The sequence below is a fragment of the Metopolophium dirhodum genome, chromosome 7, assembly GCF_019925205.1.
Source record: "Metopolophium dirhodum isolate CAU chromosome 7, ASM1992520v1, whole genome shotgun sequence".
NCBI classification, from domain to species: Eukaryota; Metazoa; Arthropoda; class Insecta; order Hemiptera; family Aphididae; genus Metopolophium; species Metopolophium dirhodum.
Window position 1 is genome coordinate 4877346 of NC_083566.1, and position 25130 is coordinate 4902475.

The 25130-nt window shown below is 27.2% G+C and overlaps 2 protein-coding genes across 4 annotated transcripts in view; both read right to left on the minus strand.

The window, feature by feature from the left end:
- Nucleotides 1–25130, minus strand: part of LOC132949764 (glutathione S-transferase-like) — a 261004-nt gene that overhangs the window by 91958 nt on the left and 143916 nt on the right. The gene's annotated exons all lie outside the window — the stretch shown is intronic.
- Nucleotides 2708–25130, minus strand: part of LOC132949763 (junctional adhesion molecule A-like) — a 349991-nt gene continuing 327568 nt past the window's right edge. For all 3 annotated transcript variants that reach the window (XM_061020827.1, XM_061020828.1, XM_061020829.1), the window contains 3 exons: nucleotides 8244–8378; nucleotides 7063–7276; nucleotides 2708–4346 (listed from right to left, as the gene is read on the minus strand). In XM_061020827.1, the coding sequence (XP_060876810.1) occupies nucleotides 4243–4346; nucleotides 7063–7276; nucleotides 8244–8378 (453 nt within the window). In that variant the 3' untranslated portion in view covers nucleotides 2708–4242. The remainder of the gene's footprint in view (nucleotides 4347–7062; nucleotides 7277–8243; nucleotides 8379–25130) is intronic.

Sequence of the window (25130 nt, forward strand, 5' to 3'; positions counted from 1 at the left end):
AATTAATTTTTAATTTGTTTCATCTATTATATCGCACATGGTTTGCACATGTCTGAGAACTCACTGATGAAAATGTATGTAGTTTTCCAACCAAGCAATACAATGTAATATGAATTTATACCTTGACAAACATAAAAAAAAATGTTCCTATAAACGATGGTTATCTATACAGAATATTAATATGTTTTATGTATAATAATACTCTAGCCATTGTTTAAAGATGCGTTATGTTAATACCTATCCAATAATGCTTGATAATGTTGTTAAAGTATCGTACTTATGCTTAATGCTTGGAGTTTACGAACAACAACTATTCAATTATTCAGTTGTTACATAATATAATATTATACATTTACATCCGACAATAATATATGATATTGCTAAGCTATCTTTGGAAACTATTTTCGAGCATTGAAAATTCTGCACAAAGGGACAAACGTGTTATTTTTTTTTATCCCTTTTACCTGGATAATAATAATAATAATATGCTGTTAAAAGTACGTACTCAAATTTATCGATTTAAGAATACAACATTTTATAATAATTTGACATTTGCAGTAAAATTAATTTAATATTACCTACCTACCTATATATTATTTGCTTTTTTATCAATATGTTTTTTTTATAAAACCAGGACTCAATGTGTAAGATAAAATATTATAACAAAAAACATTCGATAATTTTACTTGCCTTTTCGTCATGTAAGTTACTAGTTACTACTATTCTTTTATTGATATGCAATTACTTATTAGTTATAAGTATATATATTATTATAGTTCCCAATAAAAATATTAAAAGTTTAAAATTTATATTGTAAAATATTATCAATGATAAGTTATCATTGATAATTTTCCCTTTTTTTAGCAAATAGATTATAAATTTAAATATATTTGATTTTTAGCAGTCCACCAAGCTGCCTAACTTGCAAGTGTATACGATTTTGAAATTATTCAATCGTTAGAATTTGGTTTGTGCACCTATATAATATAATAGTTGTATGTCAACATTTAAAACTCTAATAATTTTTAAACTCGCAATCATTAATTAGTGTAGAAAAAACCGTTGATGACAGTGTTAATATTATATCACGTGTAGTATTTCCAGTGATATTTTTTAAAAAAAAAACTGATTTTTTAGTAATTTTAGTTCAATAGAACTAAAGTAGATGATATTCAAACGCGATTGAACACAATAAATCACGCGAAAAAATAGATTTTCGGCCATTAAATCGGTATACTCAGCACTTTGCGCGTTATTGTTAAAAAAGAAAAAAAGATCTTTATCGCTTCTTTGTTTGTCGTCAAGCTCTATTCTCGACGCTGCTGCGATTTTGACTTTGCACAAAAGCGAACACTATCTTGCACCTGAAATCGTTAAAAAAATATGATACACGATATTTCATCGTATCTAAACTACACAGTACTGCCGTTTGGCTATCACCTTGGCCAATGACGTGTTTCGTCGTCGTAGTTGTCGTTGTCGGTTAATGCGCACAACAAACTTTTACGGAATGGCCGTTTTCAAATTTCTCAATCGATACCAGCTGCTGCTGCTGCTGCTGCTGTTACCGGAGGAGTCGGAAGTGGTGTTGACATTTCGGCGCCTGCGACAGCCGGTTTAATTTAAAATTACGTCGCTGGTAAAAAGTCTAGAGCGACAACTCTTTGGTAACGGCAAGTCCGACGCGTGTATAGGACTAAGTATTGAAAATGTGCAGTGTCAGCGTCGTCGCCCACTGTCCACTGACCTGTGGAAGGCGAGTTTCAGAATTGAATAATCGACCTATCCGGCGGACGCCAGGCGGGCGTGTTCCACTCTCATTATTTCACCCCTCCAAGTCTCCATATCCTGTCACGGCGAGGCAATAGCCCTCAGCATATTATTCCCGCGGATTAAATCCACGCCACAGTAAGCAGAACTGATGACACAATATTAAGCAAACGTTTTTTTTTTTTAAATTTATTTATTTAATTTATTTCTCGACGCAACATTGTCCGCGATACCGTCTTAAAACAGTTACGAACGTCATTCGGTTCGTCATTGTTGTTTTATACCCCAAAATCACCGACACAACTAAAAACAAAAGGAGGAGTTATTCTGTCGAATGAATATGAAAAGTTTGTCGATTATTCGCCAGAACGAGGAGTACAAATTATTATTACTTTGCTAACGACTTTTACAAACGGTATCAATTAATCCATGAGATTCTCAAACTTTCTTCTACAGCGTTAAGTTCCATAATTTTACTGCTGAAATTTCGTTTATCCGTGGTGGGCACCAGTCGTTTTATTGCGGTTAAATGTTAGAAATTAAATTATACGGTTTTATCGTCGAATTGGATTGGACCAATTTAATTATGTCATTAAAAAATAAAACGATAAAATTAATTTTAAAGATATCAAAAATAACGATGTTTCCGTTTAAGTTTTTGTAAAAGCATTAATAGCTAATATAGTTTCGTGTGCATTAAGTCATCTTATATTATTATTTATTACATACCCATCAAACAGTCGAAAGTAACATTTTTAATGGTGCTAAAAACATATTCAATAGGTAATAACTACAAAAAAAGTATTACTTTAACTTGTGACTTATAATAGATCATAAGTTTCTAAATATATAGTTAATAGTTTTAAATCACATAACATGATAATTTTGGTGAACACATAAAAATAAGCAACGCAAAAACAAAACAACGAAACCAGCATTTTGTTTTAAACTTAGTTTATTTTTATAATATTTATTTAACAATAATTAAAAGGACATTCAAGTATTCATTGTACATGTTATTGTAAGAAAATGAATATTTACAGTGGACTTATTATGCCTTAAGCACATATAGTATGCAGCTGACTTATAAGTGTCATAATATTATAATTATAGTATTACAATTTGGCAATACAATTTACGGAAAAAAAAATACAATAATATTACCAATTGATGAACATTATTCACATCTCAGAAACCTCTGCATGTTTTGATAGTTGTATTGTAATATTATAAGTAATAGTAGTTTTTTACACGGAATACGTTATAAACATTTTTGCTCTTTGAAAAAAGAAAACATAAAAACTTGTGAAATTCTGTACATACAACATATTTTCATTGAGCCCTTTATATTGTAAAACATAAACAACACTATTTCCAATCATTCTTTCGTAATATTAGTCCTTTTCAACATTATATCGTAATGACATATGCATAGTAATTGTATTATTTTATTACATTGAATATCCGATGATGTCGTTTTCAAACAATATAACATAGTACCAGAATATACATACTTAATATTATGATGTTTTAAAAATTCCATTACGTACAATCAGCATTAAAATATATTATGTCACAACAATTTTAAAATACTAATAATTAATATAATATTATAGTAAGTTATTAATAATAATTTTATTTAATTACAATTCTATTTACGTCCAATAAATCAAATAAGTAGGTACAGAGAAAACCAAATTATATTAACATGTTAGCCGTTAGGTATACATTGAGATGTATTAATATAGATATTTTTTTATTCATTTACACTTTATAACTTTAACTTTTCATATAAATATTATATATTAGAAGATAACTAAAGTCACTAATAACAACTAGTAAATAAAAAAATTAAAAATAAAAACAATTAGTTTTAGGCATTAATTTTCCAAAAATATTAATTAATATAAACTTATACATTAGTACAACGCATAACGGAAAAGAGTCATATAAAAATGGTATATACAATATTGTAATATTATCGTTAATAATATAAGTTTTAATTAATTTCGATTAAAATAAAATTAATATATTTTTTTTTTTTTGGAAATAAGTATGTGTAACCCTGTACAATATAACTTAAGTGCGATAATTAAAACCAAATCAAAAAGGTTATGTAACATTATAGTTATTTTAATACAATTTAAATTTTATAACACTTTTTAGATATATTAATAAATTGTATCTGTAATATAATATAGGTAGATATAAACAAATGTAATGGTAACGATACTAATAATATTAAGTGTGGGTTTATGAGATTAATTAATTAGTTAATAATAATTGGCTAAGTTCTAAATATTTATTTCAAAGTTATTATTTTACTTAATTCTGGTAATTGAAATAAAACACGATTAAACAAATTACATTTTTAAGAATGTTTAACAATAATCATAATAATTATACTTTTTACAAAGATAAAATACATACATATAATAATTTTTATGACCTATTCATAAGAATCGTTTTCCCTTATCTAATGGATATTACCATCAGTGGTAAAGCTACAAACCATAGCATCACTTCGATTCCCGAAGCCGTGGACTTTCTACGTGATATAGCAGCCATTGTGTCTCCTAAAAAATAAACAACCAATGAAGTGTATTATTTTTATTTTACATAAATTGTCTTTAAAATGTTATTCTCTTAGTATTACAGTACTATATCATGTCTCTACTTAGAGTATTTAGTAATGTAATGATGGTTTTAATATTTAAATTATTTCCAATATCTGTTTTAAAATTGCCCTTTTTTCCACTACGCAACAGAAACTAAATTCTTAATTATGAGATGATTAATAAAAAACTATTAAGTACATTATTATTAATAATCTACCTAAATAGTATTATTTTATTTTAACATTTTTTTTAGTAATTTATTATTTTTTAGTTATATATATTTGAAAACCGTTATTTTTAAATTGATTTTTTTATATTAGGCATTAAAATATAACCTCAATCACTAATATTTTATACCTTCTCGTGGTTTTTATTTCATCTAACAGTTTTTTAGCGTTTAGATAAAAGCTAATAATAAATTCATGAACAGTTTCAATGCTTAAATATTTTTCAATATTGATAATTGCTTTAACACAAGAACAATCATGTAGTTCAACACTAAAATTCCCAATATGATAAGACTTACTCAAATGGAATTCATTTTATATTTATATTATTAACATTTTTATTTCTTAGAATCAAAAACGAAATTCATAACGATACTCTGAATATTTTGTTTTGCTCTGCTCTCTTGCTTATAATAATATGTTTCAAATTCATGCTTAAAATAAAAATAATATCATAAAATATATATCAAAATAAAATAAATAAAACATAACGATAAAAAATTGGAAAAATATTACTTTATTCTGAAAATGTTGTTTATTAACAATTTAAAATGTACAAATCAAATATTTTCAAAACGTTAATGGTTTCTGAAATAATGAGTGTTTTATGTTAATTAATGGACCACTCGATAATTTATATTATTAATATACCTACGATTACACAGTAAATATTATAGTAAAATACTCTTGTGTTATAACAATGATAACAATAAGTAAGACAATTCATAAAAATATCTTCGAATTGTATGAAAAACACCTCTTCGACTGACTATCTCCTTACAACATCAGATGTTTGTTGTCATTGCGTAAAAAAACGAACAACTACAACTATATCGAGGTCGTACCATTGTCTCAATTATACTCATAGAGTTTTAATATCATTATCCAATTGACATAGTATTACACTCACCTGCACTTTACCTTTTGCCTATACCCAAATGTTTTGATTTTTTCTACAGAATTATATTATGTTGTAGTATGGTTTAAAATTAATACGTATAAAGCTGTCGTAGATACGTCTAACACAAGGGTAATAATGATTATAATAATATTATTTCAGTTATCTTTGAAATATTTGTTATAAGTAACTAATCAATTCGTTGTAGTAGCCATTTTTCCTCGGGGACACTAGTACTTTTTGGGAGCAGTACATATTTTGAGCGGGTTTTCATATGGATTTGCTACTATACTTAATTTATTTCGATTAACGTTGAATAGGTTTCGTTGCGTATTCGTATGCGACGTGTTCGACGAATTTGGAATGTAAATTTGTGTATAGGTACTATTAGAGTGTAATATTATAATCAGTTTGTTTTACGCGCGTTCGGTTGATTCATTATTATCTGCTGTCGCGAATGCACTTCAGGTCAAAAAAACATTTTTCGTGGCGTTTCGTTTGTCGCGGTCGTCCAATGCGGAAATACGACGGGGAAAATTCCGACCGGACCATCCGTCATCGGTAATAATATATCACTGTTTGTATATAAGGCACGATCGTTCTACGAATTCAGAACGTACGGCTGACGTTTCGTGTACGCATCGCTGGAAAAAGGGTTTCCACGGATCACATTGCTATAATAATATACCTAACGTAATAGGAACACTGCAGCACTACGACGACCACTGTTTGTACACGGACGACGACGGTTTCCACGACGTGTCCGGACCAATATTGTGTCCGTTCATCTGCTCCAGAGTCCGGCCGGATATTCTGGGCACGCCTAATATAATAATATCGTATCTACCTCCAAGACAAACGTACGATTATAAGCCACGCGACGACGTGCTGACCTGGTCCCGGGGTCAACCTGACCTTCGATCTGTGTGCTATACTCCAAACCGCAACAACTTACTGTTGTCACGTGACAATGATAATAATATTATTTCGCCCACTTTCCACCGCACCCACCGCGAGTGGTGTTATTGCGGGGCGCAACCGTTCAACCCGATCATAAACATTCTAGTACAGAAAATTGTACCGTATTACTGTATTAACTATAGTTATAGTTCGTCAAACACGATTTACTGCTAAAAAAATGTTGTATCGATTATTTCATGAGAAACTCGCGAGCTATCATCGTTACGCCAACGACAGTCTCACACGCGCACAACAGGCACAACAATAGACGTACATTGTTTTTAATTTAGTACATTTTATTATGATTTGACAATTATTAATATAACACTATTTTTTAGTTTATTAATTCTATCAAAAACGAAATAAATAAATATAGTTTCAATAATTTTAATTGGAGGATAAATTCATTTTTTTTTTTGTAGGTCTAAAAATCCAGGGAGTATAATATTATAACAAATATTTCCATGATATTAGAAGGGATTTGGAGTTAGACATTGCATGACAAAGTTATAATATAATACTATAAGTACTGCTTTTTTACTTGAGGTAGATACTTTATATTAAATGTTGATATGTCATTTTAACTTACCTTCAGATACAAAAACGTAAACATAAGCTTGTTCGGCATTTGCAGTTTCACATGTGTAATTTCCACTGTCAGTGTCAATAACGTCGTGGATGGTCAACCTGCTGGTACTACGGCCTCCATTTTCTGTATTGACTACAATACCACCTCTGATATTGTCATAATTGATCATTTTTTCATTATGATACCAAAACACGTACTGTGGAGGTTGCGGACTCTAAAAACCGATTCATACAATATAGTTTTTTTTTAAAAACAAAAAGATGATTAAAGATAAATTAATCAAAGTGACAATTTATTATTGGAATGATTATTATGTATAAGAAACAAAAAAAGAAATCCAAAAATTTTATTTTGAAATTCATCTTAATATTTAAATTCTCAAAAGTACACTTTATCAACATTTTAAAGAATAAAAATATGTTTGTAATAATGAAAAATAAATTATTATTATTATCAATAATAATATTATGATTATTGAGTTTTGTAATAATATTTTGGAAGCTTATGTTTCACGGCGTAATGGGTATGCAATATAATTACACACATTTGAACTGACTATAATGACGTTGTAAAATATTGTGTTACTCTTCTTTTTCTTAAATATAACTAAAATAATACAACTCCAGAACCCACTAAACGCCTAACTGTAGAAAACAGCTAAACAGTATCTAAACAGTTAAATAGACATTCGTCAATATGATGATACTTAACCAACTGCACGAGATAATGGATCACAATAGGACGCAGAAATCAAAGTTTTAAATTCTTAAAAAGAAAGCTGATTTGTATAAATTATTTTGAATATAAAGTACAATTTAGAAACAAAATGTAAATATTTATGTATAATAATTATATTAATCTCTGTGGTTAAAGCTAAAAATAAAAAAAAATATACATAATTTATATTTTATACTTCATTTAAATACTAGAATACCTTTGAAAACATTACAACGATTTAATACTATGAACTCTGTTTCGCAAAGAATTGTACTTTTATTTGTTGTACTTAAATATTAATCAACTGTTATAAATGCCGTTTATATAAAATATCAATATTATTGATTTGTATTTAAATTTTAAATGTAAATTAACTATAAAGTGTTACTAAATTTGATATTTAGTTCATTATTATTATCAGAAATTATTGCTGATATATTGTGTTAAAAATAATGAGCACTTACTTTTTCAATGATACAGAGAAGATTTATTATGCTGCCCATGTCTACGTGGAGTTCACTTGGTCCATCAATGTGGACCTCAGGAACGACGATGTGAACGTTGATGAACGAGGACATTATGCCTGTTCCAGTGGATATCTGTTAAACAGAATCAAAAACATAAACATTATAATCCATTGTCAACATTGAATAAATAATTTTAATTAGATACAAATGTGAAATGATAAATTTGAATGAAATTAATTAATTTAATATAAACATTGCTGTTGATTTTATGGAATTTTTACTCGACCTTAAATGTTTATAATAGTACAGACGTATACACACTAGTTATTATACATGTTGGATTAGTGAAACAATATATATAAAAAAAAAGTAACATATTATATTATACATCTCGTATCTAGTCATTTTTGTCTCATTTTCAAACGCTCTTAACGATAATATTGCTATCTAAGTTTTTATATAAAAATAATCTACAATTAGAAAATAATTTAGCTCTTGGACCATTTAAGAATAAAATATTATCATAATTATTGTGATGCAATATTAAATCTTATAAAACAGTATTACTATAAAAATATATTTCTTAGCTGAGTTACAGAAACGTATCATTAAAAATATAACTAAATTCAAGTATTCTTGGATATAATACATGCATTTTTTGTTTGCTTAGAATACACTCAATATTATTCAGTACAAAACATGATCACTATAAATGCATCAAAATACTTTATAAAAAAATGAAGTAATTAAAAAATGCACTTAACAGCATTAGTTTTATAATCATTTGATACTTTTTCTTTTTTTTTAATTAATACAAGTCGTTATTTTTTTGTAAAATTAATTCAGAAATGTAATAAAACGATAACTTAAATTTAGTAACAGTGAAGAAATATTAGTTTTAGTTCTTAATAATGATTTTTTTTTATGACAGCAATGACATTGTTAATACAAAAAATATATTTTAAATTGGCATTTTCTTAAGATAACAATTTATCGTTCAGATTTTAGAAATGGTCTGGATTTTGTAAAAAAAATAATTAACGATTATTCAACGAAAACTACATTTATTGTTATAATTCATTGTAAGCTCTAAGAATTCTGAGTCATTTTTGTTTCACTATATTATGATAACTGATAAGTATTGATATTTTTAATATTAACTGTAATTTAATTTATATTGTATTTTGGTTCTGTATTATATACCTAATAATATTATGATTACAAAATAAATATTGTTTATCTTATGTTGTTTAGTTAAAATGTTTATTATAACTTGCAAATAATAATAAAATTATAATATTATAGTACTGCTAACCGATATTATTTATTTTTAAATAAAATCGTATATTTGTTTTTATTTTTAATATTAATAATTGTTATATCGTTATTCAATGATATGAATAATGTAAATGGATAGTTTGGATAATGTTACCTATAAAATATTATATTATTTCGTTTAAAATATTACATACATTAATTGTACAACTACTATGAACATTTTTATTTTTTACCCAAAATATGACGTGTATATCGCGTATATAGTTTTTGTTTGGAACAAGTAAATATGATTTATAGTACAATATACTGCTGGATATTTAATTCTGCTGCACGCGATAATTTGTAACAAAAATTAATAGGGTTATGTATCAAAATCTACCATTCACTAGAAAATTAGAAATAAAAAAAACAAATTTACGGCTTTTTTTTATAGAGAATATTCACAAACACGTATAATAGCTAAACGATCTTACACACTCAGTTTTACTTGAATGTTAATTAAATGTATTATTAATATCGTTCATCTATTTGATCAAAATTATTTGAGTGAAATAGTATGAAGGAAATTATAAACAATATGTGCGTGTAAAGAAAGATAACAATTATAATTGCGTTTCAAATATAGTATAATTGGATGGTTTAATACTTAACAGCGTATTAAACATTTAAAAAGTAGGTTATTTTTTTTAACCAATACGAGCAAAAAGAATTGCAATCGTAATTAAAGTTAATTATAAAATAAAATTTAAAATGTTTACTTAATGCATCGAGCATATGGCCAAAAGCGAAAGTCTACAGATTACTTTATAAATTACTAACAAGTAACGTCTTAGGTGCTTGATAGTGTTCAGCATACCCTATTTCGGCTAAAACCCCACCCATTAGTCCCTGTCCCTTATCTACTAAAAAAGCAAATTATGAGCAAAATTCATGATAATGTGCGTTTGGAATAGATGTTTTACGTTGTATATAGACATAACGAAAATTCTAAGTCAAGGAGATTACAGTAAAAAATAAATGTACGAAGTATCTCAACATTTTTAAATATCTATAAAAGAATAATAATCGTACGAACATATTTAGAATTTTTTTTCTTACAATATTATTTGTTTACTATTTGGAAAGTTGTATAGGTACACAACTCTACAAAACCTGTCACGATTATAATAATATTTTTGGGAAGTCTAATTAATACGTCTGTAATCACTACTTTAAACTTAGATGACTTTAATCATGGGTAATTTTTTAATACTCCATACATCGGTAGCGAATAAGATTTTTATTTGGGAAGTTAAATCACATTTACCTCTATGTTCGTGTTATCAAAAGATATATTAGTATTGATACATGATAGTATGATATTTGATATCAGAAGGGCCAAATCATAAAATTACAGACGTCCAAAGTCAAGTCTAGTAATATTTTACCTTTAGGTGACAATTTTTCTTCTGGATCTTATGAAAATCCAATTTATTACCAATCTCTATTTTTACAGAACAATGTATGAATTTGAACAAAATTGTTTTTTTGGCATGCTGAACGGTATTGACAGTAATTGATCAGATGAATCAGGAATAGACGATGGAAATAGAATCTGAAGACCATTTATTAGAAAATAACGAAAAAGAAAAAGAACGAAAACTGTAAAAATCTGACAATGGAAGTGGTAAATCTAAAAAATATTTTATAATATGTGGAAAAGGTAATGTAAAAAAAAAATTTCATTTACATTTGGTCAAACAATTGGTATGATACCTCATGATATCATTACACAACTGCGGGTCCAAAATCAGTAAGCATGTATGGAATACTGTATTGTTGATTGTTTTTAATATTTTTGTGACGATATTAAAATAAGGACAATAATGATTGTTACCTGCTGTACAATAATTAATATTTATATTGAAAAAGTATCAACACTTTTAAAAATAAAAGCCTAAAAGACTTTCAGCAAATTAATTTCCTGGAAAAATCAACATTGATTGGTTTTCTTATTTTAGTCGGGGTAAATAAATCAGAAAAATAAAATATATTTGATTTTTGGGATACGAAATCATTTTGCATAAAATGTTTTTACGCCACAATGTAAATTCAGCGATCTGTATTTTTACCACGTTGCTTACTTAATAATAAACGTCACACAACGTAATAATAACCGCAAGTCCGTGAATCACGTCTATAAATGAACAAGTTTGCGCATATTCGTAAAATGTTCAAAATGTTAGTACAAAGTTGTCAATAATATTGGTATGTAAGGGAGATACACTGTTTATAACCTAAATTAAAATATTAAAAAAGAATGCTTAAAAAAAGTTACCTAACTAATTAGTGAACATATAAAATCAATAATTGCAGAAAAATATGACTTATACGATTTGAGTTAATGGTGTATATTTGATCACCTTGCTACTGATATTTATTTCAGGTAAATTTGAATTTTCAATGTCGTCTCATAAATGAATTTGATTCAAAAATATTTTGTCATCAATTTTCTTAAGCTTGTCGGTTTTAAGATGATAGAATAATATTGCATTAAGTATTTTGTATGTACTTTAAACTTATTAATTACATAATATTATTATAAAAAAAGAAACAAAACATTTTGCAAGCGTATCAATAACTTCTTGTATTGTAAAATATTATGTGATTCATATGCATACGTCGTCTTTAATTTTTGGCCATAAACACTTATTGTTATGAGTTCCTTTACGGATAAAAACAAAAAATAATAATAATAATAATATAATAGAATATGCAATAATATTAATGTAGGTTAGGTCTACCTACACTAAATAGATAAGACAATACCACATAAACTAAGGGCCGTAGTCATAGTCGATGATTAAGATTAATTATTGCTTAAGCTAATAATATTGTGATAATAACTAAAAGCAATGCTTAAGGTAGGTCATGACTCATGACCAACCTTAATTTAAGTAATATTGTTTCTTTTCCTAAGCCGAATTCTCGTTTATGAATCTCATTTAAGTCATAAGTATAGCTTAAAGCAATACTTATTCTTAAGCATCGACTATGACAGCCGTACTCTAATACACGATGTTATCGTGATGACGGTGGAGGTAGAATAATGTACCTCCATCATATTATAATTTTACGAGTCTCACAAACAGTCAGCGATCAGACATATTATAATTTATAGGTTCAAGATTGAAAACTTAGATGTTCTATATACAATATAATATTATATACTCTACGAAGTAGGCTTACAAGTCATCCGAATACTCAATAAGCAAAGGAATATACAACAATATATGATTGAGGCGGTGGATCTGGAAATAATCAAAGTCACTTTAGGTATTTATCAAAAATTAAGATACGTCATAAAATCGTATGACGTAGGCCAATTAGCAGCGATTTATTATACATATAAATAATGACTTTTAGCTTTGTAAATAAATATAAAATTAATTTCGTAAAGGCACGAGTAATATTACGCCGTAGCTTTAATAAGTTTTAATAATACTTATTCCTAATCATCGACTATGAATACTATAAATACTATCAATACTACCAATAAGTCAATAATAGTTTTTCCATGTTCTCTCATATGTCAAAATAATATCACAGACAATTATTTTTTCTTTTTTTGTTATCGATTTGAGTTAATCGGGTCATAAATTTATAGTTGTAATAGACAGATATATATATTATAATGTTTATTTTATACAAAAATATAATACATATAATGAAAAAAAATGCCTACATAGAAACCTCAGACCAAAGTAATTAAAAACATGTTAAAATGACCACAACTGTCGTATTAGTAATATAATATTTTCATTGTGACATTGATATATTTATATAATTTAACATGAAAACACATAACAAATTATTCCGCAAAGTTGGTATTATTGATGGAAATTTCTTTAAAGAAATGGATAACGGAATGTTAGACTTTAACCGGAATTGTCATCGGTTTATATCCGACAGGTAGAACTTGAACTAGTATGTATAGTGATTGATGGACAACAGTAGCTAATATACCCCTTTGGGATTACAGAAGTTGAGCCAAATTCGTCTATATTCTTGGTTTTAGGTTTTATTTTTCATTTCACGAACTATTTTCTTGGCTCTAACAATATTGACACAAATGACAGGACTTATAGGAAATTGGTAAACAATTTCCACATTTTAGACTTCAATAAGTGTTCATTGACTATATTTACAATTGAACAATTTTCAAACAAATAACTCAACGTTAAAATAATAACGTCGAAACATTTATTATTTAATTTTCAACCGATAAACAATAACCTATTGTTTTTCACATTCATATTATAAGACTTTCAACTAGAAGAAAAAAAATTATTCCTAGATTTTCCATTTTATTTGATTCTTATGTTATTTGTTCAATCAAGTATACAATCAGCAAAAACTAACATAATATTTTATGTTATAAAAACTCCCGAAACAAAACAATTTTACCAAAACCGTAACAAACATTTTTTTTTATGAATTTACTAAATAATTGTTTTTTAGATTCTGAATGCAGCATGAATGTATTGAATTTACAATGATATGTGTGTGGTTTTTTTTCTGTCTGTCATAAAAATTTGGGGTAGAAAAAATGCTCCAATTTTCTACATCAGCATCTTTTCTGATTCAAAAGTGAATTTAGTTGAGATTTTTGATAGTTAAAAAGGTGGGCAAGTTGGTGTCACTTATTGTATACTAATGTACACTATTAGTCATGTAATGTAATTAAAAAAATCGAATTTCTTGTTAAAAATATAGATGTACACAAATAAAATAATTATTGTTATAAATTAATTTAAAATGGATTTTTGGGAAATGTAGTATGAGCCAATATCATTATATTATTAGTTAATTAATTTGTCATAGTTAATAGTTTTTTTAAAAAAATACTGACGATAAAAACTTTTTCACTACCTAGGTAAAAAGCTTAAAAATGTAATGCATCATTCCTCAAAAGTTGTTTACATAGCCGTTCAAAAATATTAAAGATATTCATTCACAATTCTCTTTATATCCATTTAAAGTAAAAATATTGACAACATTCATCAAAATCCCGGAATTTTGCAAATTATTTGTCAGTTAGAAATTCATAAAAATTTATTTTTATATCTAACATTAGAAATTTTAATAGCAGATTCACAAACAAGTTTTTTAATTTCTTAAAAAAAAGATGGGCAAGTGGGTGTCGTTTTTCTGTACAGTAGGTTACAAGTGGGTAACTGTAATGGATAGTGTTAAATTTGAATTCAATGAAATAATATCATTGTATAATAAAAACGATTCTGAGCGAAAAATAAATATCAACGTTCAGTAAAATTTTCATGTATTGATGGTCATTTGTTATCACAGATATCTATATATCTATTATATAATATATATGTGTTTGTTATAGAGTTACACTAACAATAAAAATCGATTAGTCAAAAGTCGATTTTGCGTAAAAATTCCCATTTTTCCTTAATTTTTCTTTTGTTTTTCACTGCGCTTTTGGAAAGTACTGGACAATGTTTACTTTTAACCCCCAAAGTACCACCTAGATTCACTTTCAGAAAAGATACTGTTGAAGAAAATTAAAGCACTTTTACTGTCCTAAAAGATGGTGACAAAATAAATTTGCGACAGACGCAAAAATAATAAAATAGTGAAAAACACGGCTTTTAATTGTACGCAAAACCAATTTGTTTTAATTAAAATAATTTAATAACGTAAAATCTAATAACCGTACATTTAAAAGACTGTTACCAAATATTTATACTAACAATATATTTTTGCTCTTTTTGAACTATTTTTATATCCTTGAGAATTTTTCAAAAATTATTTTTCTTGATTAAAATACTTCACTTGGTAAAAAAGATTAAAAATGTAATGCAAAGTTCCTCGTAATATTCTTTAATGGAAGTTCGAAAATATTAAAGATAGAAATGCACAATTATATTTTATATGCATTTAAAGTTCAAATATTAACAAAATTTATCAAAATCTCAATTTTTTTTTTAGTTAGAAATTCATAAATGTTTTTCTTTTCATAGCTAACATAAGACATTTCAATAGAAGATTTCCCATACATTTTTCTTCCATAAACCAAAAAAAAAGTTCACCGGAATGTTATGCTATTTATAATATGAACCATATGATATTTTCAATTTTTATAATTTTTCTAAATTTTTTTTAATTATTAATTTTTAATATTTATACAATTATGCTAGGATGACAACGTTTACACTCAAAATCGCTTCTCGTATGCAATGGTTTATTTTTAAATTCAAATATAACACATAACAATGGCATACTCGACAGCTTCTATAGGTACAGCAGACTCTCCTGGGTAGAGCACTACCCACTTGTCTCACTGTGTAATCTCGTTTGATACATGGAATATTAATATTATTTTAGTATTCAAATTATTTCCATCTAAAATTGCTTACGAATATCTGTTTAAACTTTCACCTTAAAACTACACATACTGTCGCCTGCCACAGCAACAACATTAACCGCTCCCAACATAGTGACAATTTAACTGAAGTATATAACATTAAACTGTAGTGTTCAAATCTTATTGAAACAATTAGTCCAGGAGCTACTGGAGTTACTGACCTTACCCATTTTAGCTCACTTGGTTTTTTTATAGTATATACAATTTGGCCTCTTGAATACAATAAAAGAATTGGAAGAAGTGTCGATTGGCTAGAGGGAGGGGGGAATAAAAAAAAATCAAATGATTCTAGATTATTTAAAGATGTTATTAAAATTCGGCAGACAAAAATTAGTACTCAAACATAATATTATATATATTTTTTTCTGTATTTGTTCTTTAAACGACTTCAAGGTCTTGGTCAATGCTAGTATGGATAGTAGAGAGATCATTTGATATATTTATCTATGTATATATTACTAAATGCATGATAGTGCATTAGTACCCCCCTTCTCCAAGAGGAGACATGTGGGATGGAGTGGGACCTAGTTGGAAACCGGATGACGCAATCGGACGACAGCACGGAAAATGGTGATTGCGTAGAACCATACAAATTGTTTGTACTTTGCTATGAATCGAACCGATGACTGTGTTAGTCGTAGTCAACTGCGCCACTCCAGCCTCAATCACTTAAACATAGAAGAACATTTTTAATTCACCCCCTAACCCTCTCCTCATCAACCAAAAAAAAAAAAGGTTTACACTTCTACCGATTTCTTCATGGTATTCAGGATGCCCGATTCAACAATCAAATGACCTTAAATGGGTAAGGTCAAACCGTCAGTAGCTCCTGAACTAAATTTAAAGAGTGTGAATTTCTCAAATTGTTTCAAAATTGTGTTTAATTTTGATATTCTAGGTTGGTTGTAATGTCGACCTGGTAATATGACGTAATATAAAAGATAGATTGTACATTTTGTAGGGATTTTTTATTCTCAGATATAGGTGATAATCAATATTGAACACAAAAAAATTTAATCTTAAGGTAACAAAAAATGTATACGTAGTGTAATGAGTACAAAAGTTTTAGAAAAATATGGTAAAAAATTATGCAAAAAATAGCAATATAAAAATAAATGTATGTGGCTTCAATATTTGATAAACATCGTTTAACTCTTATTTTAAAACGAACTACAATTAATAGCCTTATACCTATTTAAAGTTTTTTATTACTTTTTTAATGCAATTAAATATTTATATATAGTATCTATATACATATAATGAATAAGCATATTTTAAATTATGTTTTACATTATAAACTATAGCTGATATTATAATTTTTAATTACCTAATATAATCATTTTGTTACTTTACAAAATTGTAACTACTGATTATTGATTACTTACATACTTCAAATATTTACAATCAAAAGTGAAAAATTTAAGTTTATAAAAAAAATTCACTTATTTACAAATGTCTAACCCCTGATAACATTAACAATTTCATGACTATGCGTTATTATCAATTGAGAACTTAAGGTTAAAAATTTGGAATTATAATTAATGAAGAATAACCTGGGGCCCTCGTAAAAACGCAAAGAATAGTATACTTCATCTGCTGATACCATAATAAGTATAATATCAACATATTATTATCATACCCAAAAGTCTCTTTCATCCTATATGAAAATAAACGTTATATTATGGGGCCCAGTCAAAAAAGTTAACATTCAAACGATTCAAGTTTTTCAATAAATTTGTCTTTGTTCGTCGCCAAAGTGCATTAATATGTAACACAAAAGTGCTAAACGATGATCTCCAAATTGAAAATATCACTGAAATGGCTATCACCTTTTTCAAAAGATTCAAAGCTTACTCCAATAAAATACAATTTTCCTCGTCTCTCAGCAGCTAGTTTCCAAAATACTTCCAGACAACATGATTAGATTTTTCAAACGCGGTCGGTGAAGATACTTAAAATTTGTAATTGACTTGAAAAGGTTACGTTTTTGAAGTTATCCTAGAAGTCATATCACAGTATTAAAACCATAGAATTTAAATATTCTATACATTGAATTAATAATGATCGATGTTATAATTTATTATTATTATTACTTAATTTATTATTACTACATAATGTATAATACATTAAACTAAAAAATATGTGTATACATTGTGCGTTTGCTTGCATACGATTTAAATTCTAATTTTTATTGCAGGCTATTATACTAGTAATAATTTAAACTGAATAATATTCCTAAAATTAAAAACAAGATTTATTTGTAATTTTTTTTAAACCAGGAAATAATATTATACTGACGTGATATCGATCATAGATTTGTTAAGGATATCGAAAGCAATTACGAATAGTTTTTTATTTATTTATTTATTTATTAATAATTAATACCGGGAAATTTAGGTGCGATTTGTCTGAACGGAATCCATTACAAAATCGATTTCAAGAACTTTTAGTGAGTTATACGCAATAAATAAATAAATAAATAAACGAGTTGCGAGACATGATCGAGTGATTCATAATATAACATGCTGGTATAGTTTGGTATAGTTTGCCAGTTTGGTAACGACAACGCTTAATGTATCATAAGAACTGCGTCAACAGCTGGTCAGCAGCTGTTAATTAAATACAAATGTCAGTGGAAAAGTGATATAATTTCTCATGACTATTATAATATAATATGTTATGTAGGTACAGCGAGAAAGTACATAATCCATATTAATTCCCTGCAAAGAATTATTTTATAAATTAACTGATTTAAATATTAACCACGTATCGATGATAAATAAAAAATATGGCCTATACAAAATCTGTGAATTTTCCCTTTACATATTTCTCTTCCTGTTTTCACGGAATAATTAAATACATTATAAAAATATGCGAGTTGAGTCTCTATCGGCATCCCGTTATTAATTAACAATATCGACACTACTTGAATTTTTATATTCTTCATGCAAATGTTTTTAATATTATGTTGTTTAATTTTAAGTTGATCACATTGTACTTCAACTTAACTGATATTTTGCAACACCGAGTTCCATAATTGTTTTGCATAAACAGATGTGGAATTAACGAGTAACATTTTTGTACGATTGTAAATTTAAAAACAATACGTTTTTACCATTACTTTTTATCACTAAGTTATTTTGTTGTTCTATTAAATATTTGAAACCAATTAATGTAATGTATTATCATTCATTTATCATGCAGTAAATGTACTTGATAGTTGGTAAATGATAATGCTCTAATTCTATATTACAAAAGATACAAATACTGCAGCTAATAGATTGAAACTAGAAATAACATAATGGGAAAAACTAGCAGGCTCGTCATGTAGATCATCTAATTCCACACTATATGAACGTCTGCTCTGGCCTTAGTTTACTCAGCCGCAGAGTACGCCTGCCTGCAGTGTGGCTAAACAGTTCTGACTGCAATAAAATTGATGTCCAACTCAACGAGTTGTATGAGAACCATCTCTGGGAATTGTAAAATCAACACCGAAACAGTGGGTTCTTGTATTGTGCAATATTATTCTACCTCATATACGCCATAAGTCAGTTAGTCATAGAGAACGGATAAAATATGCTGAAAATAAATCTGTTTCAATTCACCAGGATATCACTCGCAATTGAATCTTCAGACTGAAATCTAGAATACCCGCTCACATAAATATGAAATAACTTATCGAGAAACACTACAACGGGATTGCTGAATGGAAATCAAAATGTGAAATATCTAATCTTCCGGACAACCACAACATAATACAAACACTAGGTAATCCGATACAGGGATATCAGCTACCTCGACGAAATATTGGGTCGTGTTAAACTGCCTCCTCACTAGACGCGGAAGCTGTAAAGAGTTTCTTACAAATGGGAAATGGTAGACCTCCCAGACTGCGATTTCTGACATCCCTCTCAGACTCTCTACCATATACTGAACGATTTAGTTTCACACATTTAATGATTTATTATTTTTTTAATCAATTAACTGTTATATTTTATGCAATTATGTTAATAATTTGTATATTAATTGTATGGATCTAAATTAGTTAATTTAAATAATACTTAAATGACCCACTGTTTAGTGTACCAGAATACCAGTGGTTATGATTTTACGATCGGTAAGTTTAAATGCTGATAGTATACCTAATAATATTATGATTGTTATTTTATTTTTTATGTTTTCTTTATTTATACCAATAATTGTTATTAGAATGTTATTATAATTTTAATTTAGTCGATTTTAACTTAGTTAATTGTTAATTTTTTTTAACTATTAACAAAGTTATTAATAATATATCAGTTAACTTTTAAACTACTTTTACCTGTATTAACATATCGAGTTAAGCAAATGTACGTTAACTCGTCCACCCTTGCATGCAAATTGATTTTCAGAACAACTTAGTAGTTATGAACTCCGTATAAATTTTAACCGTATTAAGCCAGTCGCGTTAGAAGTTTAAATCACCCGCTCAGTCGTAGTACAGTGTGTTACTTTTTTTTTATCACTGTAAATCTGATAAAAAAAAAAAATAAAAACACTCCATTCCCGACGACTTTCGTCCAACGCCGCCGCCGTGCCCGACAAATCAGCCGTATTTTTATCTGTCGTACAATATCTTTTCACACTGGTGCACAAAACTACGAAAAACTTTTAAATGTGCTTGATACTTTTCACGCATGATTTGTTCTAGTTTTGGCGTGAACGTGAAAAAATAAAAATAGAGGTAAAAAATAGGTAGGTACCTATATAATAGTATTATGTATGTAAAAAAAAAAAATGTGAACGTATAACACGGACCGTATACTTAGAAAATCATTATAATATTCACATAAATGTATGCACCTTTTTAAAAGGCATGTATACACAGAGGAGAGGTTTCATTCATATTATAATAATAATAATATTACGAGTTTACACGAAACTATAATATTAGGCGCTTAATTTATTGAACCGTGTAGGGGAAGGAACGTGATATCGAGTGCTTTTTTCCCAAGATGTTAAATGCATAATTCTGTTACCTTAATATTATATTGAATATCTTGACAAATCTGTTTGGTCTAAACAATATTTAGTTTATGAACGAACTCATTTTATTATTCCATTGTACATTATTTCCGGACCCAATGGCTAAGTATTGTATTGTATTGAATGTGCTTGCGCATGGTATGACAAATATTATAATAAGGCTATTTTAAAAATATGTTTTGTTTTTTATATTCGTGAAAAAATGGTGTTTTCAAAGAAATGTAGGTACACGGTTGTAAGTTATAAGATTTTTATACCCTATTGAAGAGTTAATAGTAATTGCTTAAATTATTTGTTTAATTTTTTAGTTTATACTTGGAATATTGGAATAATACCAGTTCTATTATAAATATTATGCTATGATTATAAATTAATTGTATTGAGATCATAAGGGTTTTTTTAAATATGCAATTGGCATTAGATATATTATCCCCTACATAAATAATTTAATTTATAATTAACGTATGATTATAAATGCAGAAATATATACATACTATAGTTCTGAAATACATTTGATACAATTATGTGAAGGATACAGTATGAAATTAAGGTATATTCGTCTTCATTAATTTAGGTAGTAGGTAGTATAATACTCATACACAATCAATTACCATATTTCCATAGATTTTTACTTAACGTCAATTTTTTTAGAAATATGACAAAAGTGAAATTTGTTTCAAATAATGATAATATATTTTCAAGATGTTAAAACTAAAAGTTAGAATATAAAGTCAGTTCACATCAGATACCATAAATATCGTAAAGTCAATACACGGTATAGTACCAAGATTTATAGTAAAGTGATCTCAATTTTGCACAACTTAGTAAAATTCATAAAAAATAGTACTCACTCTTTGATTTAAAGTATAAAATATATTATTTATGGTGTATACGTACCTATTTATGTACAAATATTCACAATGTTTTTTAGATCGATGATGAAAGATAAGAATATTCAAAAGTTACGACTTATAATAATGACTGCATAAATTAATTTTCTTTCAAGACCTGCCAAATCTAAACGCGCTGAACTATTTGATTTAAACAAGGAATAATGAAATAAAATATTTTGTATATATATTGTATATATATTAATGTAATTTAAGTGTCTATGGGGTTTTAATAAACACGAAGTTAATTTTTTTTTCTCTTCTCTAACTGTGAGTTAACTTATTTTATTTTTAACCAGATATCGGTTTAGTCTGTATACAGCATATTATATATTTATTTGACGGTTATTCAATTGATATCTAGATATCTAACATTATAAACGAAGCACAGAATCATATAATATAGAATATTTATATGAAAGGAATATGACAAAACATGAGGTCCAACACCATTGAGTTGCTTTTCCACGTTCTAGTTGAAAATATATTTCCAATTTTTCACAACGTCTAAGGAAATCAATATAGCCATTGGCCCTGAACCATAAACAGAAATGACATTGATATAGTATGTCATTTTCGTGAGACAACATAATATTATTTTTGATATAAAACCAAATGACTTGATATTTAATTTAAAAATATACATTTCTTTTCATTTAGACTCTATTAAATACTTTATAAAGATCATTAATATCAAGCATAAATATCATTGGGTGCCACGCAAATATTTGAAAAAAACAATCGGTATTTGAGACAGTTAAAATGGCGCAAAAGTATAATTCAAACTTTTTAGATTGGATATTGGATTGTATTTAATTATTATGTTTTCAAATCTTGAAGTAGTTATATTGAAAAAAAATAATTATGATTTTAATTGTATTATCATAATTAGTAAGTACTCATGTTGATAATGATAGAATCATAAACATTTTATGTTAAGCCACCGTTGTAGATCAATATTACACTCATAATTTACATGCTATTATTGTGTCTTGATAATATTATGTTCAAAATCATTATCAATGTTATACAACATACCTTTTATTTTAATGAAGACAATTAATAGTTGTCCCTTCTTGTAATAAAAACTGGTATTTGAATTTCCTTCCATTATAAACTTAAATTTGTTAAGATTAATTGTTTGCCATTTTAAATTATATTCTATGTAGTATTAAAATCTCAGTTTACATTAATATAGTATTATAATATATTAAATATTTTTATTTTTACTAGTTTAACTTAATATTTTATTATCTCTCTAATATACAAAAAGTTTTGAAGTTTCATGAAATAATTACCATGACAACTACTATTAAAATTGTTTTGTAAATAATTGTAAGATGAATAAAAAGAGGTTTCAGATATCAAATGAAGAGCGCCCATTAAGAAAAAAAGAATAAACAAAAACGTGATGAGTATCACGAAAAGAAATCAAAGAAACAAAAGTTAGGAGAAGAACATATAGACGAGCCTGATATCTAAATATTTAGATATCACTATATTTATTTAGTGATATGATAAAAAAATTTAAATATTTTGACGACTTCGTAATTTTTTTTAAAAAAAAGGAGATATACAAATACTTGTAGTCACCACAGAAAATTTTAACTTCCTAAACATGATAAGTTTCCATAAGAATTTAAAGACTTATTGTATTGTTGTATGTGACTTGTGACCTGCCAGACATCCAGATGATGGTAGGTTTTCAATAAATAATTGAAGACTATTGGTGGATTGATGGTGAAATTAACAAACATTTTACACAAAATCATATCAGTGTTTAAAATAATGTGTTTGTACTAGCTTTTTTTAATTCTCATAATACTGGTATAAACTCGGGTAACCGTGTTTCATCTACAAAGATTGTTGGTCAAGTGCAGGTTGGCAAGCAGGGAGGAAATCCCACGGTTTTATTAAAATAATATAATATTGTATTTGTTTTTATATTTTTACACAGAGGTTAAACAGAATTTTATTGAATTACATTTCTAAATACCTATAATATAATTGAATGATTTTGAAAATGTATTTGAATTTGTTACCAAGTTACCAAGTGATTAATTATTACCTTATGTGTAAAATCTACTTACATATCTATCACATAACAGTCACACTATGAAATGAGATATTTATCATATTTTCTCAGTGACCACTCTGAGACAACGCACAGACGCTTAACGCCCAGTTTTTTGAAGTTCATCTGTGTGATATCTATTCAATTCTATAGAAGTACCATCTCAATGTATAACTTCTATAACGTGATATCTATGTTAAGTGTTAGGGAATGAATTTTTGGAATATAAAATGCCAATCACAGATATCTCATAGATATCTCAATAAGTGCAATTAGTTATCTATGAAACGTTACACTACTTAATATTTTATATTATTATGTGTACAAATGCAAAAGTTACCCGTGGATTTGTACAAATTAATTTACAATTTTAAGCCACCAATCTGGGAATCGATCATAGTATCTTAACCTATTTAACTTGGTAAAAGTACTCAAATCTGGGACACTAATGACTAATGAGTTAACAACTACAAGTATCAATTAGTTTTTTAATTTTGTATTTTATGGAATTGTCAATCAATTACCTACATCTCAAAAATTGCATGTGATAAATTCTAATAACCTTGTATCTTTTGTTCAGTATTGTTTTTACTTTTTAATATATTTCTTATAATTGTTTACGAACAATTTTTTTTTTTTGAGAAATAACTTTGGTCTTAAAGTTTTATAAGAAGACATTAAACGTAAAAGTAGAAGAATAAAAAAACACTGAACATAACTCCGTGAAATTGTTAAAAAAAAGAACAACAATTAGAAAAGTATGTTGTACTTGTTTAGCTTACTTATCACATGATGGAAAGTTGTCGTTTTTTATATAAAGAAAAATAAAGTTTCCACAACTATCTAGGAACATATTATATAACAATTTCAAAAAAAAAATACCTCACGACGGTGGTGTTTATACTTGTATTTCTACTAAATGTATATATAGTTTATACTCATATGTACTATATATATATATATATATATATTAATAATTATAATATATTCTGCACGGAGCAGTATAACATAATATATACACTTTTCGTGTAGGTATTCCGTCAATATATGCGTTATTCGATAGCGTTAAAAAAAATAAGGCACTAGTATAAACGTCACATTTATCCCCCCCCCCCCCCCCCCATCGTTACAAACCACATTCTCGGTGGCTGTGGACGACCCTCCGATATTATTATAATAATAAT